The sequence below is a fragment of the Zophobas morio genome, unplaced genomic scaffold (assembly GCF_036711695.1).
Source record: "Zophobas morio isolate AGI-343-1 ecotype UQ-CSIRO unplaced genomic scaffold, CSIRO_AGI_Zmor_V1 ptg000017l, whole genome shotgun sequence".
Classification (NCBI taxonomy): domain Eukaryota; kingdom Metazoa; phylum Arthropoda; class Insecta; order Coleoptera; family Tenebrionidae; genus Zophobas; species Zophobas morio.
The window spans coordinates 11990166-12009944 of record NW_026972122.1 but is presented as its reverse complement, the minus strand read 5'-3'; the positions used below and the strand labels follow the sequence as shown (position 1 = coordinate 12009944).

Below are 19779 nucleotides of genomic sequence, written 5' to 3'. Positions count from 1 at the left end.
CCAAAGATTGGAAGTCAATTGATTTTACATTCGTTAAGCAGGGATGGAATTTTTGCCGCATGGAAACATGTTCGTTACAAGAAATTTTTGAGAGAGAAATCTAGAACATTCACTCATCAACATTTTAAAATATTTTTCTGTATTACGAATGTGTTTTGGGATTCAGAAACTTTTGTATTACTGTTTTATTTGTTTATTGTGTTAACAACAACAAAAATAAAAATAATATTTCACAAAACAAAGTTACATTTATTTTCAAATATAATAAAAATTACATAAAATCAGGTGGTGTTAACAGGTGCATGTTTGGCGCCACAATTTGAATTATGCATTTAAGAACTTTTACTAATTTGTAACTGTTGTAAGGGATGCCGTGTCATTGGCACCAATCAGATTATCTCAAGCTCTTGTACGATCCGTGGTAGAAACAATTCACTGGCTCTGATTCTTATCAGGTGGGCACGACGTCTTTTAGGGATCTTAAACAGATGGGATAGAAGAGTTTCAAAAAGCATCATGACAAAAAATTAAAGCCTGAGGACTACTCACATATGGAGTTTTACGAAGGAACGCTTGAGAAAATCTAGGCTGATGGAGAGTTTTTGAGGAACATTTGTTTTACTGACGAATGTTCATTTGGTCTTAAGGGAAGTTATAATCGTCAGAACGATCAAATTTGAGCAATACACAATCCTCACGTGGTCGATGACCATCGTTATCAATGGCGTGCAACTGTCAATGTGTGACTGGGGCTTCTAGGACATCATGTCATTGCACCTTTTTTCATCGAATCTGGATTGAATGCTCAGAAGTAGGACAATATCAGCAAATAGTTCCTAGGATTCGAAGGGTGCGGCATCTGCAGCAGATCTTTTACATGCAGGATCAAATCTCCAGCCATACAACTCGCACAAATGTTGTTTATTTGAACCAGTATTTTCCCGCAATATTGGAATGGAAAGTTTTCACTGCCCCATTGGCTTGTGCATTCGCCAGATCTAAACCCCTGGCAATTTGTTCTTTGGAGATTTCTTCACGAGCATCTGTATTCGAACAATACGAGCTATACAAACAGAGACGCGCTGAAACAAGCAATCCAGCAATATTGTCTTCAGATTTCAACTCAAATGCTAATCAACACGCGTAGGAGTTTTGAAGATTGGCATACTTACTGTACGGCTGCTGAGAGCAGTCTTTGAGCAATTCTTGAAAATAGTGCAATACTTCTCCAGATTCGTACAATATTTCATTACTTCATTCATCAACAATTGTTAAGTTTTGTTATTTGTAGTTATCTAAATGGTTCATTAAAAGGTTCTCTTCAAAAGCGCCAGCTCTCAATAGCAGTAGAACATGGCATTTTAATGAGATTTTGTAATAAAGACTCGACCAGCACCACCAACATAACCTAATAAAATATTTTGTGCAGTTTGTGCATTTATTCCGTTTAAATTGACCTACAATAATAATCGTTATATTGGATAAAATAATTCAATTTGAGTCGTTCAGTGATTACTGAGTGAGGCAGCGCGAGTACATCCCTAGCTTCTTCTTCTTCGTCTTTTCGGTACGAATGTACATTCCTAGCTTGAAGGGCTCCCAGGACATGTCAGAATGCTGTCGATGGGGTTTACAGGAAGACCAGCTACTCGAAGTCTTCATCTCGGGCTTTTTGGATACAGCCTGAGTGTAGTTCGAGATGAATCGTTTGACGGGTTCGCGCACTATGACGAATGAATGGATCAATTTGTGCATTTATTCCGTTTAATTTGTCCTACAATAATCATCACACCGGATAAAATAAATCAGTTTGAGTTCTTCGTTGATTTCTGAGAATAATTTCTAATTTCACTTTGACATTTGCATTTTGCATGGCTAATCTGAAGACGCGATCGCCGAACTTCGACAGTGCGACGGAACATTTCGCGACAACTCGGATCGGGCGCGAATTTCAAAATACGATTTTTAAAACCTTTTTACAGTAAATGAACGCGATGCAACGATTTGAAAAAAATACTGGCCGATAGCCCTCTTCGACCTCCACAAAGGCATCACTCAGTAATAGCTTTAAAGTGATCTGGGGAGATATTATAAAATAAAAACCAACTTGCCATGTTAATTCCCTATGTCCAGACTTGGATGCGGCACCCTGTATATTACAGCCTGAAGAAACAAGTGCCACCATGCGTTTTAACGAGAATATGGATAGTGACGAATCTAACATGGAAGACCAAAGTCTGATTCCAGCAGTTGTGCCCACTGTCAAAAAGGCAGTTCAAAAAACAATTGCCAGAAAACAACCTGAAGAAAATGTAAGATATAGTTGTATCTGCTGTACAGTAGTAAATATTTGATTTTAGTGGAATAACTATAACTCGAGAAAAATGAAAACCCCAATACACAAGCGACTTCGACCAAAAATAACAAATCCAACTTTCACGGCCAAAGAGCTGTATTACAAGAGAAAGGCAGAAATCAAAGGGAAGAAGAGGAACATAAAATGAAAATGTTGCTATTAGAGAGACAATTAAATAAATGTAATGATTAATATAAATATATATTTTGTTTTTATAACCGAGCAAAGTGATTATTTATAATTAATTGTCTTATCTGTCTGCCGTTATGTTGTCTTCTGGCTTCATGTGGTAGGTGATTTCTTCGTGATTTTCTTCAAATATGTCATCAGCAAACCATTCTTCTGGAAAGTGGTCATTCATGTCAACAGCTATATTGTGAAGAACTGCAGTTGCAACAATTACTGTTCTAGCTGTATCTAATTTTAACCTAATTCCCGCAGACAATACGGCAAAACGTCGTTTCCAAACACCATATTGGCGTTCGACAACATTTCTGGTCCGAATAATACTTTTTTATACAAATTCTCCGCAGAAGTATGAGTTTCCTGCAAATTAGTCATAAGATACTACAAAATAGGATATCCACTATCTCCTATCAACATATATCGACCATATCTTCCACTTTCAAAGCTATGTTTTAAACGACTGTTATTAAAAATTGTTGTATCATGGGCCGAGCCTGGCCATCTGCATACGATATTGCGGATTTTTAAACTTGCATCAGAAACCGTTTGCACAGTTAATGCAAAATATCCTTTTCTACATCTATATATATCTCTGCATCTGCACCACCTGGAGATTGTATTCGTATAAGTGTGCAATCAATTGCTCCAATCACTCTTGGAAAACTAGCCAGGTCATAAAACTGTTCAGCAGATCTTTGCATTTCAGCTTGATTTTCATACATTTTAATGTAGCGAGGACGTAAGGTAACCAAAGGTTCTGACACTCTTTTAATTATGCGACTTGCTGATGATTTGGATACTCCCATAAAGTCTCCCATTGCAATTAACATACTACCAGTGGCAAAAAAACGTAGAGTCAGCAGCAATTGGGTGATTGGCTTTATACGTCCACCTCTAAAAAAAAATTGTTAAACAGTAAGCATCTTCGATATGTTAATAATAAAAAGTAAATTACATACTAATTACTTAAAAGTGGTTGTATTTATATAGTTTACCTGTTTGTTGGTCATTTTATCAAATTCTCAATTTGACGTAACACGGATTGAGTTATACGTTTCGTTAAGCGGAATCGTTCGAAGAAATCAACGTCGTCATACTCTTCAAATCTATCGTTTCTTCTTCTGTATAATTTTGTTCTTCGTAAATATATTTCAGGTTCTTCATCCGACGAACTTGAACTTGATGATGACGATAGGTGGCGATTCACACGGTGATTCATATGATCCATATCAAAAAATTCACTTTTAAGTTAAATCTAATAACTGCTTTGATTTGTCTTAAAAATTGAGATTATGTGTCACTTAAAGCACCGAATTCGGGCCTTTCAGTTAAAGGAGCTTCAAAGGTAATTTAAAGTCTGCTTTAACATTATGGGAGGGATTTTTTGCTTAACGGCCACCTTTTTGAATTGAATACTAGCCAATTGCGAGGGCACGTTTACAAATTAAAAAAGCAATCATTTAGAACTATTGTTCGAAGGTTTTTCTTTCCTAACAGGGTGTTTGATGAATGGAATAATTTGCATAGTGAAATCGTAAATGTGACAAGTGTTAATATGTTTAAGAACAAATTGGATCAGTAACTCTACTTAGGGAAATCTATTTGAAGGAGCATAATAGGTCTCTGACCTCTGCTCCATTTTTTCTAATAATAATAATAATATATATATATTGTGACAATTTCCTTTTTTTTTTTTATTTTATGAACTAACCATTTGATTTAGACATATAACTTTAATATTTATACGTTAAGCAATGAATAAACTACATTATAATATATTTTTTGTTCAGATTAATAGCATAATTACAAAATTATTTGCGATCATATGAAAATTGTCACAACCGTACCCAGTCTACCCTACTGCGAAAACTGAAAATATTATGCAAGAGGAAACCTTGTAAACATTGTCTTCTCAAGAACAACCAACAAGTTCTGGTAAATTTCTAGGAGAGGTGGATGTGGGAACTTACGTCAATCAAGAAATCGGTGATCTAGAAAAATACAATATTTTAAAAAATGCATTTGTTCCCGATAGACTTTAATTTTCCATTTTCAATTCATTATAAAAACGACAAAGAGATTAAGTGTTTTTTCTCAGTAAAACATCTCAATTCTTTTAACTGGTTAACATATTCTCGAAATTTGAAAAGTGTTTTTTGTAAATTTTGCATTTTATTTGCTAAACATGGTGGTGTGCACAAAAATACGCCTCTTAATAAATTTGTGGTGAAGCCTCTTCAAAAATATTCCTAGGGAACTCCAGGCAGCCACGGGACTACCCCCAATCAAAAACTACATAAGGGAGCGCACCAAGAAATTCTTCACCACCAACAGGAGAAACGAGTTCATCCGTCGCATCCGTGAGGAGAAGCTGGACGTCGTGCGCCATAAAGGGTTATTGCTCAATTAAAAATCGCATAGTAATATCTTAAAAATCGCATAGTAATATCTTAAATGAAATACTTAAGTTAAAACAATGAAATGTATGGGACAACAATAAAGAGTGCTCTCAGTCGGTCCCAAATTATACTAACATTACCTTTGCGTATTGTGCAAACGGTAATGTTAAATGTACATAGCTTGCAAATAACACCCCCACCCCCCAAATGAACAAAAATAAGGTTTTGGAAATTTTCCCCTAATCAGAAAATCAAGCAAACGCCTAGGAATAGAGGCAACACCCTCTATAGAATAATTAGATACAACTAGGGCCATCTATGGCCACTGTTCCCGAATATAAATTAGCAGGGTTAGGCACCATGCAGGTACCTGCAACTAGATTAATTAAATAAGTAGGTTAAGTCCACTATGTATGAAACAAATTATTTTAAAAAAACTCTTTTCTATTCTATACTTCAAAAATATTCCAAACTTTTTGGAAAATGTGGTGACTTAATAACGCACGAGAAAAGTAATTATCACAACAAAGCAATGGTTAACGCTTTAAATTTCATTCGCACATACGAACATCCTGAAATGGAAATAGTAAATATTTTAGATAAACAACATCTTGAACAACTAAAAGAAAACAAGGAAAAAATCAAAGCTATAATAAATTCTGTGACATATTTGGGAAAACAAAATATTGCTTTACGTGGTCATCGTACCGAAGCGGAACTAATAGAATCTTCAAGCATTAATGAAGGGAATCTTAGAGAGCTTATCAGGTATAGAATTGAAACTTGCGGAGATGACTTAAAGCTAAAACATCACTTTCAATCTGCTTCAGCTCGGACTAAGTATATTAGTCCATCAATTCAAAATGAAATAATCACTTGTTGTGGAGATGAAATTCTTAGCGGCATTGTTGAAAGCGCAAAGAAAAGTAAATTTTACAGTATAATTTTTGACGAAACTACCGACATCAGTACTACTTCACAAATGTCTATTGTACTGCGTTATTTAGATGATGCTATAAATATTAAAGAAGATTTTATTGGTTTTCTTGATTGTCATAAGGGAAATTATGACGATTTTACACATGAACCTGTTCTTACAGGACAAATATTAGGGCAAAGTGTTGTTAATTTCATTAAAAAAATCGGTTTGCCAATGTAAAATTGCATAGGAATTGGTACCGGCACATCTTCTGTAATGTTATCTGATCAAAAAGGTGCTGTTTCGGAGATACAAAAAACAATAAAAAATGCAATTAAATGTCCATGCTATAGTCATTCTTTAAATATTTCTATATCAAAAAGTAGCAATATTCAAGATAAAAGACAATGATTCTTCGTCGAAAGCTGAAAGATTAACATATTCGCTCCTTACGACCAATTTTATTATGTCTCTTTTTTGCTTGTCGTATTTTCTTGGTTTAACAATCAATTTAAGTACGCTATTACAAAAAAAGTCAGTAGATAAAAATTTTGCAAAGTCATTAGTCGAAGAGATTACAGCATTTTGAGGACATTTTCAGTGAAGTAGAAGAAATCCATGAGAAACTAAACATTCCTTTAGTAATTCCTCGTATTAATACTAGACAAACACACAACATAGCCTGCAACATAAGGCTATAAATATGAAGCACAGACTTCGTAATGCTGAAAAAGCTGCAAACTGCGTAAATTTAACGAATGTCCTTAATTCTGTAAATAAAGCCAGCTACATGTTCATTGTGCAGCACGTTAGGACGCAACATCTAAAACCACAAGAAAGGAGATTTACCTTGAATGAGAAGATATTAGCTTTGTCTTTGTTGAAAAGCAGTGCTAAAGCGTATAGATTTTTATCAATCATATTTTTTTTATTTATTTAACAGTTGTATAGTAACAACACAAAGTAGTCTCAATGCATTAAAATTTACAAAAATAGACAAAATTCATTCACGACCAAAATTTTTAGCAACAAAACACTTTTCTGCAGTGGAATATTCTTCAATAAGAAGAAGACGAAGCCAGTGTTCTTCGAAACATGTACCTTGTTTTTTATTAAATAGCTTACAACTTTTATCTGTGGAGTACAAACATTATTCAAATACCTGTGACCAAGCGAGTTTCAGGTCCCTCGACAAGTTCCTCATCGTCACCTTCACAGGTGGGAGATTCACATTCAAAAAAAGCACTAGCTCATTCAAGATTATCAGTAGAAAAGGAAAGTCGACGAAAGAGTGTGTAACTCCTTGGAACACATAAGTAGGATGTTGTCAAAACCAGATAAGAGGACCATGCAACTTGACATAGACGCTTTTTGCCGTTATTTGGGAACGGAAATGGAGAAGCTTCCTGAAGCCGTTTTCCAAGACTTTAAGGACGATGTCTTGTCCCTGTTACTAGAAGCTAGGAAGAAAATGCGAACTAAATTATTTAAATTTTTATTTATCACAAATTACCTTATTTGATTTGCGGTTGCATCCGACTGACTTGACTCAATCGGATATTTTAAGCTGATATTAACGAGGATGATTGAAAATTATCCGGATTGAAAGTGTTAAATGCAAGCCCAAAACATATTGCGCAATGAATGGAACGCATCCGAGTTTGCACAGTGATGTAAGCCGCTTTCCATTTATCTGATCGAGCTGCTCCAAGTAACTTAGAGTAGTTAAATGATGGTTCCATTACGATAGAGTAATTTACCCCAATCTACTCCAGTTTTTCGTTGCCCCGTCCCCACTTGCACCAGCTTTTCGTCGTCGAGTAAAATAATCTTTCGAGCAGTTACAGTACCACCAAAAGTAGTGCAAGTGGATGAACATGTTTTACCTGGTAGGTATTGTAATTACGAGTTTTTATTATTACAATTTTTATTAACATGTTCAGACGCTGTACATAATTTTAATAGTTCCAGTGGTACTAACGTAGCTGGTAAGTGGATCTTCATCACTCACTTTTTTTACAGAGAGCTTGTAGATGATTCCGATAAACAAGCATGAACCTATGATGAAACCGTATGCCTCTTAACTCCGATAGAATAACACATGGAAGATTTAAATCATCCTTCAAAAAATGAAAGTACACAGCAAGGTGTTTTGAGCAAAGGAACAGAAACTACGTATGTCTACAAGTGTTTCGGCGTTTCGCGCCATTACCATTACGCATCATGCAGTGACTCGTGAGTGTTCGTTATTCTACATCTGGACATGTGTGATATACAAATAAACGCAATGTAAATCCTTGCGTTGACGATACGTAAAAGTACCTAAAAGGTATGGAATCCACAGCTATTTGACATTTTAAGCTAATCTTTTATTTTGTAGACAACAAATCATTCCAACAACAAATTATAGGCTTTTTTAGCGAAGTGACCGGTGCTAATCGCAAGTAACCAGTTCATTTTCGCGAAAATGGTTATGAGCGGTAACAGAAGTTCCCCTCCCGGGCCGCCATATTGTGGTAACTGATTTGCAAACGCTAACAAATTACTAAATGGTAAGTAAATCTTCTGCAAGTACATTTTTTATATTAAAGCATGGTAATACAAAAAGTAAAAAGTAAGGGCATGAACTTATTACTTGCTTTCTACAGATGCTGCGGAGGAGTTTGTTAATACGTATTGTCGAGTGCCTACTCCTATCAATAACGACTCTGGAGTTCAGGAGCGATGTAATAGTGACACATAAAGTGATTTTTTGCGAGTGACCGTTGCGGTTACTGGCGGTATGAAACGGTTATGCTCCCACTCCTCTCTCCAAGAATTATATGGAACTGGGTAGATAACTTCGCAAAACTAGTACGGTTACAGTCGGTGGTTAATAACATAACCTCAATAACTTATGACAAAAATGGCAACATTATTAGCAACTTTGCTTGCAGATAACTTGTTTGACAATGGTCTGGAAAATATATTACAGGTGTTAAGTGTATTTGGCACACCAGCTGAAAATCCGGGGTTGTGTCTTAGATTGAGGGAAACACACTACAGAACAACAATTTCTGATGATCACTGGATAGAAGTGATGCACGAAATAACGTTCTTTCAATTGTTTCGTTTAAAAAAAGCTACCTTTTTGAAGTTACACAACATTATTATAGAAAATGATGAACATAATTTAATTAAAAAAAAATATGTTGGAGGTCGGTATCCAGTCTCATCTGAGAAGTCACTACTTGTGTTTCTTTGGTTTATACCTCATCCAGATTTTTTACATTCAATTGGTAACAGATTTAATATTGTACCTTCTACTGTAATGAAAATTGTAAATGCATGTCTGTATATTGTGGTGCGTTTAAAACATAAATACATCTTTTGGCCTAAAACACCAGAAGAATTTGAACATATTGAAAATGGATTTACTACTTACCCAGGTAAGTCTCCAACTTATTATTGAAATCGTTGCGGGAACTTTAACTGATATTCAATATGCAATACAAAATTAAACAGAAGTATAACAAAGTAGAACTAAGAATAACGATACCATTTCAGGCGTAATCGGTGCTATTGATGGATCCCACATAAATTTAAAAGTTCCCACAACTCAACATGACAGCTATATTGATAGATATGTGCAACATTCAATTAATTTAATGGCAATTTGTACGTCGCAGCACATACTAACATATATCTTCATTGGTTTTCCTGGATCCGCTCACGATTCTAGAGTAAGTATATTTACTAAACTAACAAAAATTTTGTTTTAACGTACTGTTGTTATTAAATTATAGGTTTTTTCTAATTCACAATTTTTTCAAAATATTGAAGCCAGAAATTCGGGACACACCACACAACTACTGTTGGTTTTTGAGGTTATAGAGAGCATTTAAACCTTAACCACTTTCTGTTACTCACATCCCGACTTGGGTTACTCGCGGTAAATACCTATGACTACACGAATGACGTCATTCAAACTTCCCCTCTATAACCCACAAGCGCAAAAATTGGACGGTTATTTGAAATAAGTTGACCAGTAGTAACCAGTTACACGCAAAAAATCGCCTTAAATAGTAAGTAAATCTTCTGCAAGTACATTTTTTATATTAAAGCATGGTAATACAAAAAGTAAAAAGTAAGGACATGAACTTATTACTTCCTTTCTACAGATGAAGATGCTGCAGAGGAGTTTGTTAATGCGTATTGTCGAGTGCCTACTCCTACCAATAACGACTCTGGAGTTCACGAGCGATGTAATAGTGCCACATAGCAAGATACTGACGGCGGTTATGACAGTGAGTAAAAGTAACCACCTGCCCTGTGGCACAAACAATAAATAATATTGTACGGTGTTGTAGATCAAATTTGGTCAGCTAAGAAACTAACTGATTACGACAATGCGGCGACGGAGTGCGTTTTAAAGATAATGCGTAAATATAAGGCCTTATTTAAAAATAAGAAAAGTCTAAAAGGCAAATTATGGGAAAAATATGTACTGAAATGAGCAAAAATTGTTACCGTGTTGGATCAGGCGAGCGCTATATAAATATTTGCAAATTTTTTTCAGGACACTAAAAAGCATATTATCTAACATTCCATTTAATGTAGGGGTTAATTTGGGCATTTTGAATCATTAAAAAAGTCAAGTTTCAAAAATGAAAGCAGCTGATCGTTTTTGCTCACTGCTGTTTGATGAAGTGTCTTGGAGTCAAGGATTTCATTATGAAAAGATGAAACAATATATCAGTGGCTATGAAGATTTAGGTTCAATTGGACGAACAAACAAGGAAGCACTTGTTTTCATGGTTGCAAGAAGTTGGTTTAAATGTAGTGCCCCGGTTGTAATCAAGGGACCACAAATTGTTCTGCATTAAGACAACTTTGTAGCAGGAATGCCCATTATTTCTTTGTTAATAAAGATTCCATTGTCACGATTTACGACGTGCCACATTTGCTGAAGAACACTAGGAATGCGGACAATTGTCCTAAATTTGAGTATATTGAATCTGCTTTTTATTTTGACGAAAAGAAAACGTATAAATCGCTTCCAAAATTAAAAAGAAAACATTTCAATTTCGCAGATTCCGATGTGAAAATGAAGGTGAAAGTTGCTGCCGCCCAGCTTAGCAGCTGTATAGCTAGTGCCATTGAAACTTTTACAACGTTTTTAGTTTTGCCACCTGAAGCCATTTTTACAGCGGAATTTGTTTATAAAATTGATGATTTATTTGATTCGTTAAATACCTCAAATATGCAGATTTCAAAACATAAGTCTCTCAAGTCCGCATTGTTTGAGTATTTGCAATATTTTAGAACACTGTGTAAATATTTTTATGAACTGTAGAATTTATTCTTGTTACGAGAGCAAAATAAAACAACGAAGCGCACTTGTAATAGTAGCAGTAGCCGTAGTCTTACAAAGAAAGCAGCCGTTGAAAAGACAAAAAGAAAATAACTATAAATGTTAATAAATAGAAATTATAATGTTCACAGTTTTTCCTTGTTATTAAAAATTAAACATTATTGAATAGTAAATATATTTTAAATAAATAATACATTTTAGAATTTCGCGGGGACACAATATGGCGACTAATTTAGTCATCTAGTGACTATTGGGTTTTAATGCAGCTTATGTTCAGACATTTAAACCTATAGAGACGCACGCAGTACTATTACTAAATGGAATGGCGATACAACCTGGACTCTAATATGACAACAGTCTACAGAAAATGGTAGACAGGCCAACAATGCCATTATCAGGTAATCGCGACAGCTCCAACGCACTGGCCTTAGTATTCATGCTGGGACACAAGACAACCAGATGGAAACAAGTTGTGCAGTATGAATTCACAGCTAATTAGTATTGTGTTTTGCAAAAACTTCGGATCTTAGTTAGACGGTCTGCTAGTATGAAAGTCACAGTTAGGGTGGTCATTTCTCATATGGTACCACACAATTGTGCCTTTTGGAGGCTTTTTAACATCAGCGCACGACATGGGAAGATCCATAATTACTGCCAAAACCGTATCGATAGCAACGAAAAGTTGCATATAACGCCTGGACCCAGTGCACCTTTTTAAAAATATTGCGAATAATCTTTTGAAAAATAAAAAATTTCACCTTTGCAATGAAATTGTGGTCAAAATATGGGCTGCCAAATAACTACGTTGACATTGCGCCTATAAAATATATTTTTGACACTGAGTCAAACCGGGAGTTAAAATCTGCACCGAAGCTCAAGAAGGAAAGAATCGATCCTTTCCACTTCTCGAAAATGAATGTGAACACCGTGTATGCCTTGCCAAACCACGATACAGCAGCTTTCATTGTATATTACATGGCACAAGGTAAATTACCAAAAGAAGCTGAGACAACTGCCTGGTTTTGTGCCACATTATTTAAGTAGTTTTCGTTGATGACTGAGCGCCATCCGAAGCTGGGGCTATCCGATAAAAATGCGGCAATTTATCAGGAAACGCTTAAATTTTTAATGAACTTCATTGACACTGTCCGTAACCTCAACATTAACAACCAATGGTAGCCTTTTCAAACGGGTCTTCTGTTGGCAACCCAGACGGCACTACCTGCATAAGGATGACGTTGATTTTTTTTATTAGATTATTATGTATCATAAATTTTGTTTATTTTACTAGTAGGTCCACTTGACTGTACAGTATCAAGAGATGATATGCCAGTTGCAAACACGATGGGATCTTCAAGATCACAGATGTCGTCAGCAGAAACACCGACTTCAAAAGGCTTATCACAGGAGACACCTCGAAAAGTAAAACTAAACAAACAGCTGAAGCAACTTCATGATGGAAATCGCTTGTTCAAAAAGGAAATTCAGGAAAAGCAAGATACATTGCACTTGAAAGTGCAACATTTTAAAAGTTTGTGTGACCAATATTTAACACCAGAATTGTCAAAGTTTGTGAAAGTTCAGGTGGAGCAAATGGATCGAAAGATGCAGGGAAGACGTTACACTCAAGAATTTAAAAAGTCTTCGTTCCACAGGAATAAATGGAAATCTTTTTCACTTTTTAGAAGTGAAAATTGAAAAAATGGCTCTTCCAGAGAGGGTGTGCATTTTGTATATTGATGAAATACATATAAAAAACCATTTGTATTATGATTATCGCAAAGACCAAATAATAGGGTTTGCGGATAATGGCTTAAAGAAAAGTGAATGCCGGCAAGCACAGCAACTGCAATTATGATGAGAGGTATATTTAGTAACTGGAAGCAACCGCTAGGGTACTTAATTTTAGAAACTGCCTCCAAGGCTGGGGATTTGAAAATGATCCTTGAACAATACATAAAAAGTATAAATAATATTGGACTGGATGTTGTTGGATTAGTGACAGATCAAGGCTCAAATTTTACCGAACTCGCAAAACTACTTCATGTTACGCCTGTTAAAACTAAATTTCAATTATGTGGAAAGGAATTGTTTTATATTTTCGATCCCCCACATTTAATGAGATCAATCAGAAATAATTTATTGAGTAACAATTTTGTGTGGGAAGGAATGTCAAAATCATGGAAGCATATTGTAAAATTTTATAATGTTGATAGCATACTAACCAATCGATTAGCCCCAAAATTGACAAAAGTACATATTGAACCAACCTCATTTCAAAAAGAAAAAGTCAAACTGACAACACAGGTATTACATACATACACCTTCAATGTCTTCCGACAGCAACAGTGAAGTTTGTTGCTCGTTTTCATAATCTGTTTGATATTTTCAATTCATCAAAATTAAGAGGAAACAAACCTTTTAATAATGCTTTTCACAAGCTGCAAACAGCATGCGAATTGTACTAATCCAACACCAATCCAATTTTGTCATGCTTTTAAAAAAATGTTTCTGTTGCAGCATTTCCATACTGACAAAATGAACTGTGCTGATGAAATTATTAGCTCCAACAAAAAAATTAGTAGAGGAAAAGATGACCCACATGAAGTGGGATCATTTGTCATAGTTAAATATAAAGACGATTTTTATCCTGCAAAAATACCGCTTAAGATGGCCACAACCGGTGCACTTACGCTACATACAGCCTAAGAATGCGCGAAACTGAGTTAATCACATAAATTGTTTGACACAGTAATTAAGAAATATTTTGGTGAAAAAGTGAATTATACAAAAAAACTCAATCATTATTAATTGAGAAGAGAAAGGGAGCATCGACAATAAGTGATACTTCAAAATTTAGTATATTTATTGGAAGAAACTGATAAATTAGTAATCCGTAGGTTTGTTGAAATTCATTTGGAGCCATACATTGATTACAAGGGTGGCAACATGGTTGGTCAAGCGTATACCAGTCCAGTCGCTGCAACCAGTGCATTTTTTAAATATGGTAGATAATTAAAATGTTCCCTTGTTATTAATATCGCATAATAAATAAATGTTGAGATATAAGTAAGGTTTGTTTTTTATTTGGGAATGAGACGAAAAGCCAATTATCGTCAACACTAGTGGGACACAATACAATACATTTTCGAAGAAGTTGAATCTGTTACATGTACCTTTTACAATTTAACTTTGAAGTTACAATAATTGTCCTGAAATCTTAATAGTTATAGAATGCGATGCTCAAAATGACAAATTAAAATTGCCTTCCTAAATATCCAGCAATGCTTAACGTTTGCACCGGACTGTTTCTTCATCAAAGTCATCAACCATTTTCTTTGATGAGTTTGCCGAATTTGAAGGCATCGTGAAACTTACGTATTTGGAAATATCAGTTGATGGCAGAATTTAAGGTTATTTGTGTTGTTGCGCTGATTTTCTGTGCATTTAGGCGAAAAAAAAAAAAAATCAGCGAGTAGTTATTATGAATTACCTCATAATTTTATACTGCAGTTCATAATGAATTCGAAAATGTAGATACCAAATCATCACTCAACACAATTGTTGCTGGCAAGCAGATTTGAAATGGAAAAACAATTTAATAAACCACACGAAAAGAAGAAGCAGATGTAGTCAAACAAATGGCCATTGTAGGAAAATGCGATATGTCTGGTGTACTACATGTGACAACAAACAACAGAAAAAGTATGAACAGTCAGTTAGGGCATTTGCAATTACACTACACTTTTATTCTCCGAAGGCATATTGCTATTTGAGAGAAAAATTTCGTAACTGTTTGCCACATCCCAAAAGTTTAGCAAAATGGTATTCTTCAGTAAATTGCAAACCCAGATTTACTACTGAGATCTTTTGAAAGCCTCAAATTAAAAGTGTCTAATACACAAAAACCTTTATTATGTTTGTTAGTATTAGACGAGATGGAAAGTTGTACAAAATTGCAAGTGGATACCAACATGTGGCCAAAAAACTATAGTCAGATGTGGAAAGCAATAAAGAAAAGTAGCAGACCATTATCCAGCATGTTGAAAATGGAGCTGTTTTTTAAAATTAATAATGCAACATTCAGATTTATTCGATCTCAGATTTTGAAACAGAAAAAAACGCCACGAGGACGACGATACAGCCATGAACACAAAATATTTGCAATGTCTTTATTAAAACATAAGTAAAAGCTATAAATTTTTGAAAAAAACAAAATGTCGATGCTTTCCAAAATTCCTTTTGGTTCCGGCATTCAACAGCCAATCTTTGACAGCTTAAAAGAAAACATTAAAAATCTGAAGCCAACAGACAGGCACTGTGTGTTAATGTTTGACGAGATGTCATTACAGCCGTTTCTCCATTATACAAAAAATAAAAAACGAATTGATGGATTCGAAGATTTATTCTCTGATCAGACAGTAGCACGTATGCTGATCATGCAATGGTGTTTATGATTAAAGGATTATCTAAATCATGGAAGCAACCAGGTGCTTTTTTTTCACGCAAAATGGTATGAAAAATGTTGAAATTTCGAAAAATTTAAAGACCATTATTAGACTTCTACAAGAAATTGGTCTAACAGTTGCTGCTACCATATGTGAGCAGTACAACAAAGTTTCTATTCAATCTCTAGTAAGAGAAAGTAAAGAAGAAAGGGAGATGAATGGATACTTCCACGAAACATCCACATCTTTTGAAGGGCCATCGCAACAATATGCTTAATTATGATATAAAGTTTAGGTGTAAAAACGAAGAAGAAATTGCAATGTGGAAACATATAGAGCAATTATATGATTTCGATTTTTCTGTGGATGTAGATTTTAGAATGCTACCAAAATTAACAGATGCACACATCAAACGTGACCAAATTAAAAAAATGAAGGTGTGTGTGAATTATATCATGGTAAAGAATTATATTTTTACATAATGGAAATATGTAAATTTTATTTGATTTTTCAAGTAGAGACGTATTATCAAGAGCAGCTATTGGAACAGCAAATTTTACATTATTTGTTGATAAACTGTTTGACAGTGTAAATGGATCATCCGTTGAACCAAATTATGACAAATTACTTCGGCGTAATACCACAGTTAAAACTGGACACATGCTATTTTAATTTAATGAAAAAATAAAACTTCTTTATGGAGATACCGACAGTTTCATATATGAGATTAAAATGGCTGATTTCTATGAATTTATGAAAAACAATCCCGACTATTTTGATACATCTGATTATCCAAAGGACCATCCATTATATTCTGATAAAAATAAGAAAGTAATAGGGAAATTCAAAGATGAATTGAATGGTATTAAGATATTAGAATACATAGGTTTAAGGTCAAAAATGTACAGTTACAGAACTGAAACGTGTGTTTCAAAAAAATTAAAAGGTATCAAGAAAGCAGTATTGAAGAAAGAAATAAGTTTTGAAGATTACAAAAATTGCTTATTCAATCAAACTGAATACTTCCATAGACAGAGAATGATTAGGAGTCATAAACATGATATTTTTACTGAAGAAGTAAAGAAAAAGTCTCTAAGTTGGAAAGATGATAAAAGATACCTTTTACCTAATTCTACAGATACATTAGCTTATGGACACGTGTTAGTATCATCATAGGTACGTTCATGGACACTGTTGAACTATTTTTTATTAGCGTTGAAGTAATAAATTAAGAAAACAATAATAACAATTACGATAATAAACGTAAGAATAAATATAATAATTTTTAATTTACGAACTTGTTGAATAAGACTTGAAAACTTTTTTCTGAATTTTGGATATTCTTCATTGAATATATTTAAATTCTTGAATACAGTACTTTCCATTTAATTTACAATTTTTGAGTTTTTTCATTTATTGCTCTCATATTTTTAGTATGTCTTTCAAATATTTTCAGAGTTCTTTTCTTTACATCATCGATGTTTGATGGTATTACTACTGTTTTGTTTCTTAATTCTGCTAATTTCTTAGGATCATAATTATTGTAGTTGTCTAATTTATATTCCAATTCATCGATTTTATTATTAGCGGATTCTAGTTCACAGTCTGTCATAATTAATTGTTCAAGGAATAAATTAGCTGTTTTTCTTGCAATATATTTATCTACTACTTCTTGTTTGAAACCGACTATTTTTGCTCCATCTTCTAATCTGTCTATTTCAGTAATAATAGGTTTTAAATCTTTTTTCCATTTTTCTTTCTCATCGTTGGGAATGTATGAAACTAGTTTGTCCATTTATGACTGAAAAGTTTCTAAAGATTTACTAATTAATTTATCTGCTTCTTCATCTAAACTTATATTTTTACGACTACCTGCTTTATGTTCTACATTACCGAATATTTTTTTATTTTTTATTTTATTTTTTCTCTCTTTTGTTCCCAATTGTTCCGATTTGTTCTCTTTTGTCCCGGATTGTTCCCGTTTGTTCTCATTTGTTCTAGTTTTACATGCAATCCTAATTCCAACTGAATTTAGTCCCATATTTAGGGAATTTCTAGAAATATTTTTAGATTTGCAAAATTCTGTCTTTGTTAGTTTTTTATTTACAGTCGAATTGAGATATTCAATGGCAAAAATTACGATTTCTCATTTGAGTTGCTTCATTGATATTTTTTGGTATATTTATTTTTTTATCTTGGGTAAAAGATTTGTAACTGTTTTTAAATTGTTGGAGTTCAGATGGTTGTCTTGTTTTTAATGGTGTATAATATTCTGCTACAATTTTGTTCTCTTTAGTATTGGTCATTTTTTTTATTTATTATAAAAAATTTATTCAGATATGTAAATTCTAATTGTAAAAAGTCTAGAAGCAATAGATATAATAAATCTTCTGGATCAAGAATGGTAGAAAGAATTTAAAAAAAATCGAATTGCTTGTTTAAAAAAATTTTATTATATACATCAAAACATCTTATTAAGTAATTTTTTACTTACTCTACAACTATTACTACCTAATTACTCCTAATATTTGCTAAAAAGGGAAGAATAGTTTATGAAAATAATTAATAAGCAAGCTAGAAAGGACAATGATGTATAGTGAATAAATGAAAATGAATAAAATAATGTAATCGTAAAAATTAAGCGAATTAGTATTAAAATTATTTACTACCCTTCGATGAAGATGTTTGAAATATATATTTTCTTGGCTGTTAAGAATAATTCGATTTGGATTTGGATTTTAAGCATCACTGGTTTTGTACTACACGTTAGTTTCTTACTGGTCGCTGGCAAACATGACAACTCAGCATTGCAGTACAAAGTATTCGAAAAAGGACACTCAAACAATCACTTAACTATCACTTGAGTCGGTTTACAGAAGGCGAATTAAATATTTAATTGCTATCAAATGTTAATGCGCAGTTAGCTCGTGAAGTTGACGATTGGTTCAATTTGATCACATGATCAGTCATAGTCAGTGAACTAGCTTTAGTAGATTGACTTATGTAAGAATTTTCCAAGTTTTATTACTTTATTAGGATTGGAATGACTTGTGGTAAGTAGCCAATGTACGTGGACAAAGCATTTGAAAGTTTGAAAATGAGAGGATTTATGGCATTTTTACCACAAGGTCTATAAACCATTGTTAAAGTAACACCCCTCAATTTCAAGAAATTTTTAATGAGTTTCTTAAAGCTTGTCCACTGACTATAATCCCACCTTTGTTTACAATTAACTTAATGACGCTTCTATAAAACACCTCTAAATCTATTAAAATATAACACATAATGGAATACATTATTTAGGAAAACATTACAACTTGTGTTCGATAAATCGAAATGCCTGAAAACCACTCTAGATAGTTCCCTGGCAAATCACAAAATAAAAAAAATGCCTTTATCGTAACGTGGGCTTTATCTGTCTAGCTGTCTAAGCATAAAAGTAAAACTTCTACTAGCAAAATTATGTCAGTAAAATGTCACTTTTATGACGTTCGGAAAAATATCTTAATTAGTGTATCAGTTTGTTAGTATTTATCATACTGGAACAAAGAAACAAGAAAAAATATGAACTCTAGTTAGCGATATCTAAGTTTAAATATATAAGTCTTTAAACGCGCTTTACACATTGACTAGCAGTTATTCAACTATTTGAATGTTCTAAACAAAGGATCTTAAATACTCAATTATAAAATTAGTTGCTAGTACATAATTAATTAATTAAATAAAAAGATTAAGAGTTCCTAACATTTCTATTAATAGATAATGTTTTGAATAAAAAAAATTTGTATGTACACAACAAAGCTGCGGAAATTATTTTCAGCATTATGATCGTTCGATAACTGCAAAAATTATAAATAAGACAACTACAACAATGGTAATTTGTAGATTTTTACAACATTAAATGAAACGATTTTCAGGTGGTCATAATGGAGGGCGAGTACATTATTATCGCATTTATTCTAACTTTTGGCGTCATTATCTTCTATACCAGCGGATCGCAACCAATGGGTCGCGACCCAATTTTGGGTCGCGAAACTTTAAAAATGGGTCGCCAATATTTGAAGAGAATCAATGTCGACATATAAAACAGTCTGTTCTCGAAACATTTGGCAATCATA

General features: G+C 33.6%; 1 protein-coding gene across 1 annotated transcript; it reads right to left on the bottom strand.

The window, feature by feature from the left end:
* Nucleotides 1-1419: 1419 nt before the first annotated feature.
* On the bottom strand, nt 1420-2574 carry LOC135130151 (heparan sulfate glucosamine 3-O-sulfotransferase 2-like). Its single transcript, XM_064057494.1, has 2 exons — nt 1517-2574; nt 1420-1457 (listed from the first exon to the last, which is right to left on the bottom strand). Exons 1-2 carry the CDS (start codon nt 1753-1755, stop codon nt 1448-1450), a joined length of 249 nt encoding a protein of 82 aa, XP_063913564.1. The 5' UTR covers nt 1756-2574; the 3' UTR covers nt 1420-1447.
* Nucleotides 2575-19779: the final 17205 nt, after the last annotated feature.

Coding starts and splice junctions, on each gene's coding strand:
- LOC135130151 (XM_064057494.1), bottom strand. CDS start 1,755: ATGCACAAATTGATCCATTCATTCGTCATAGTGCGCGAACCCGTCAAA.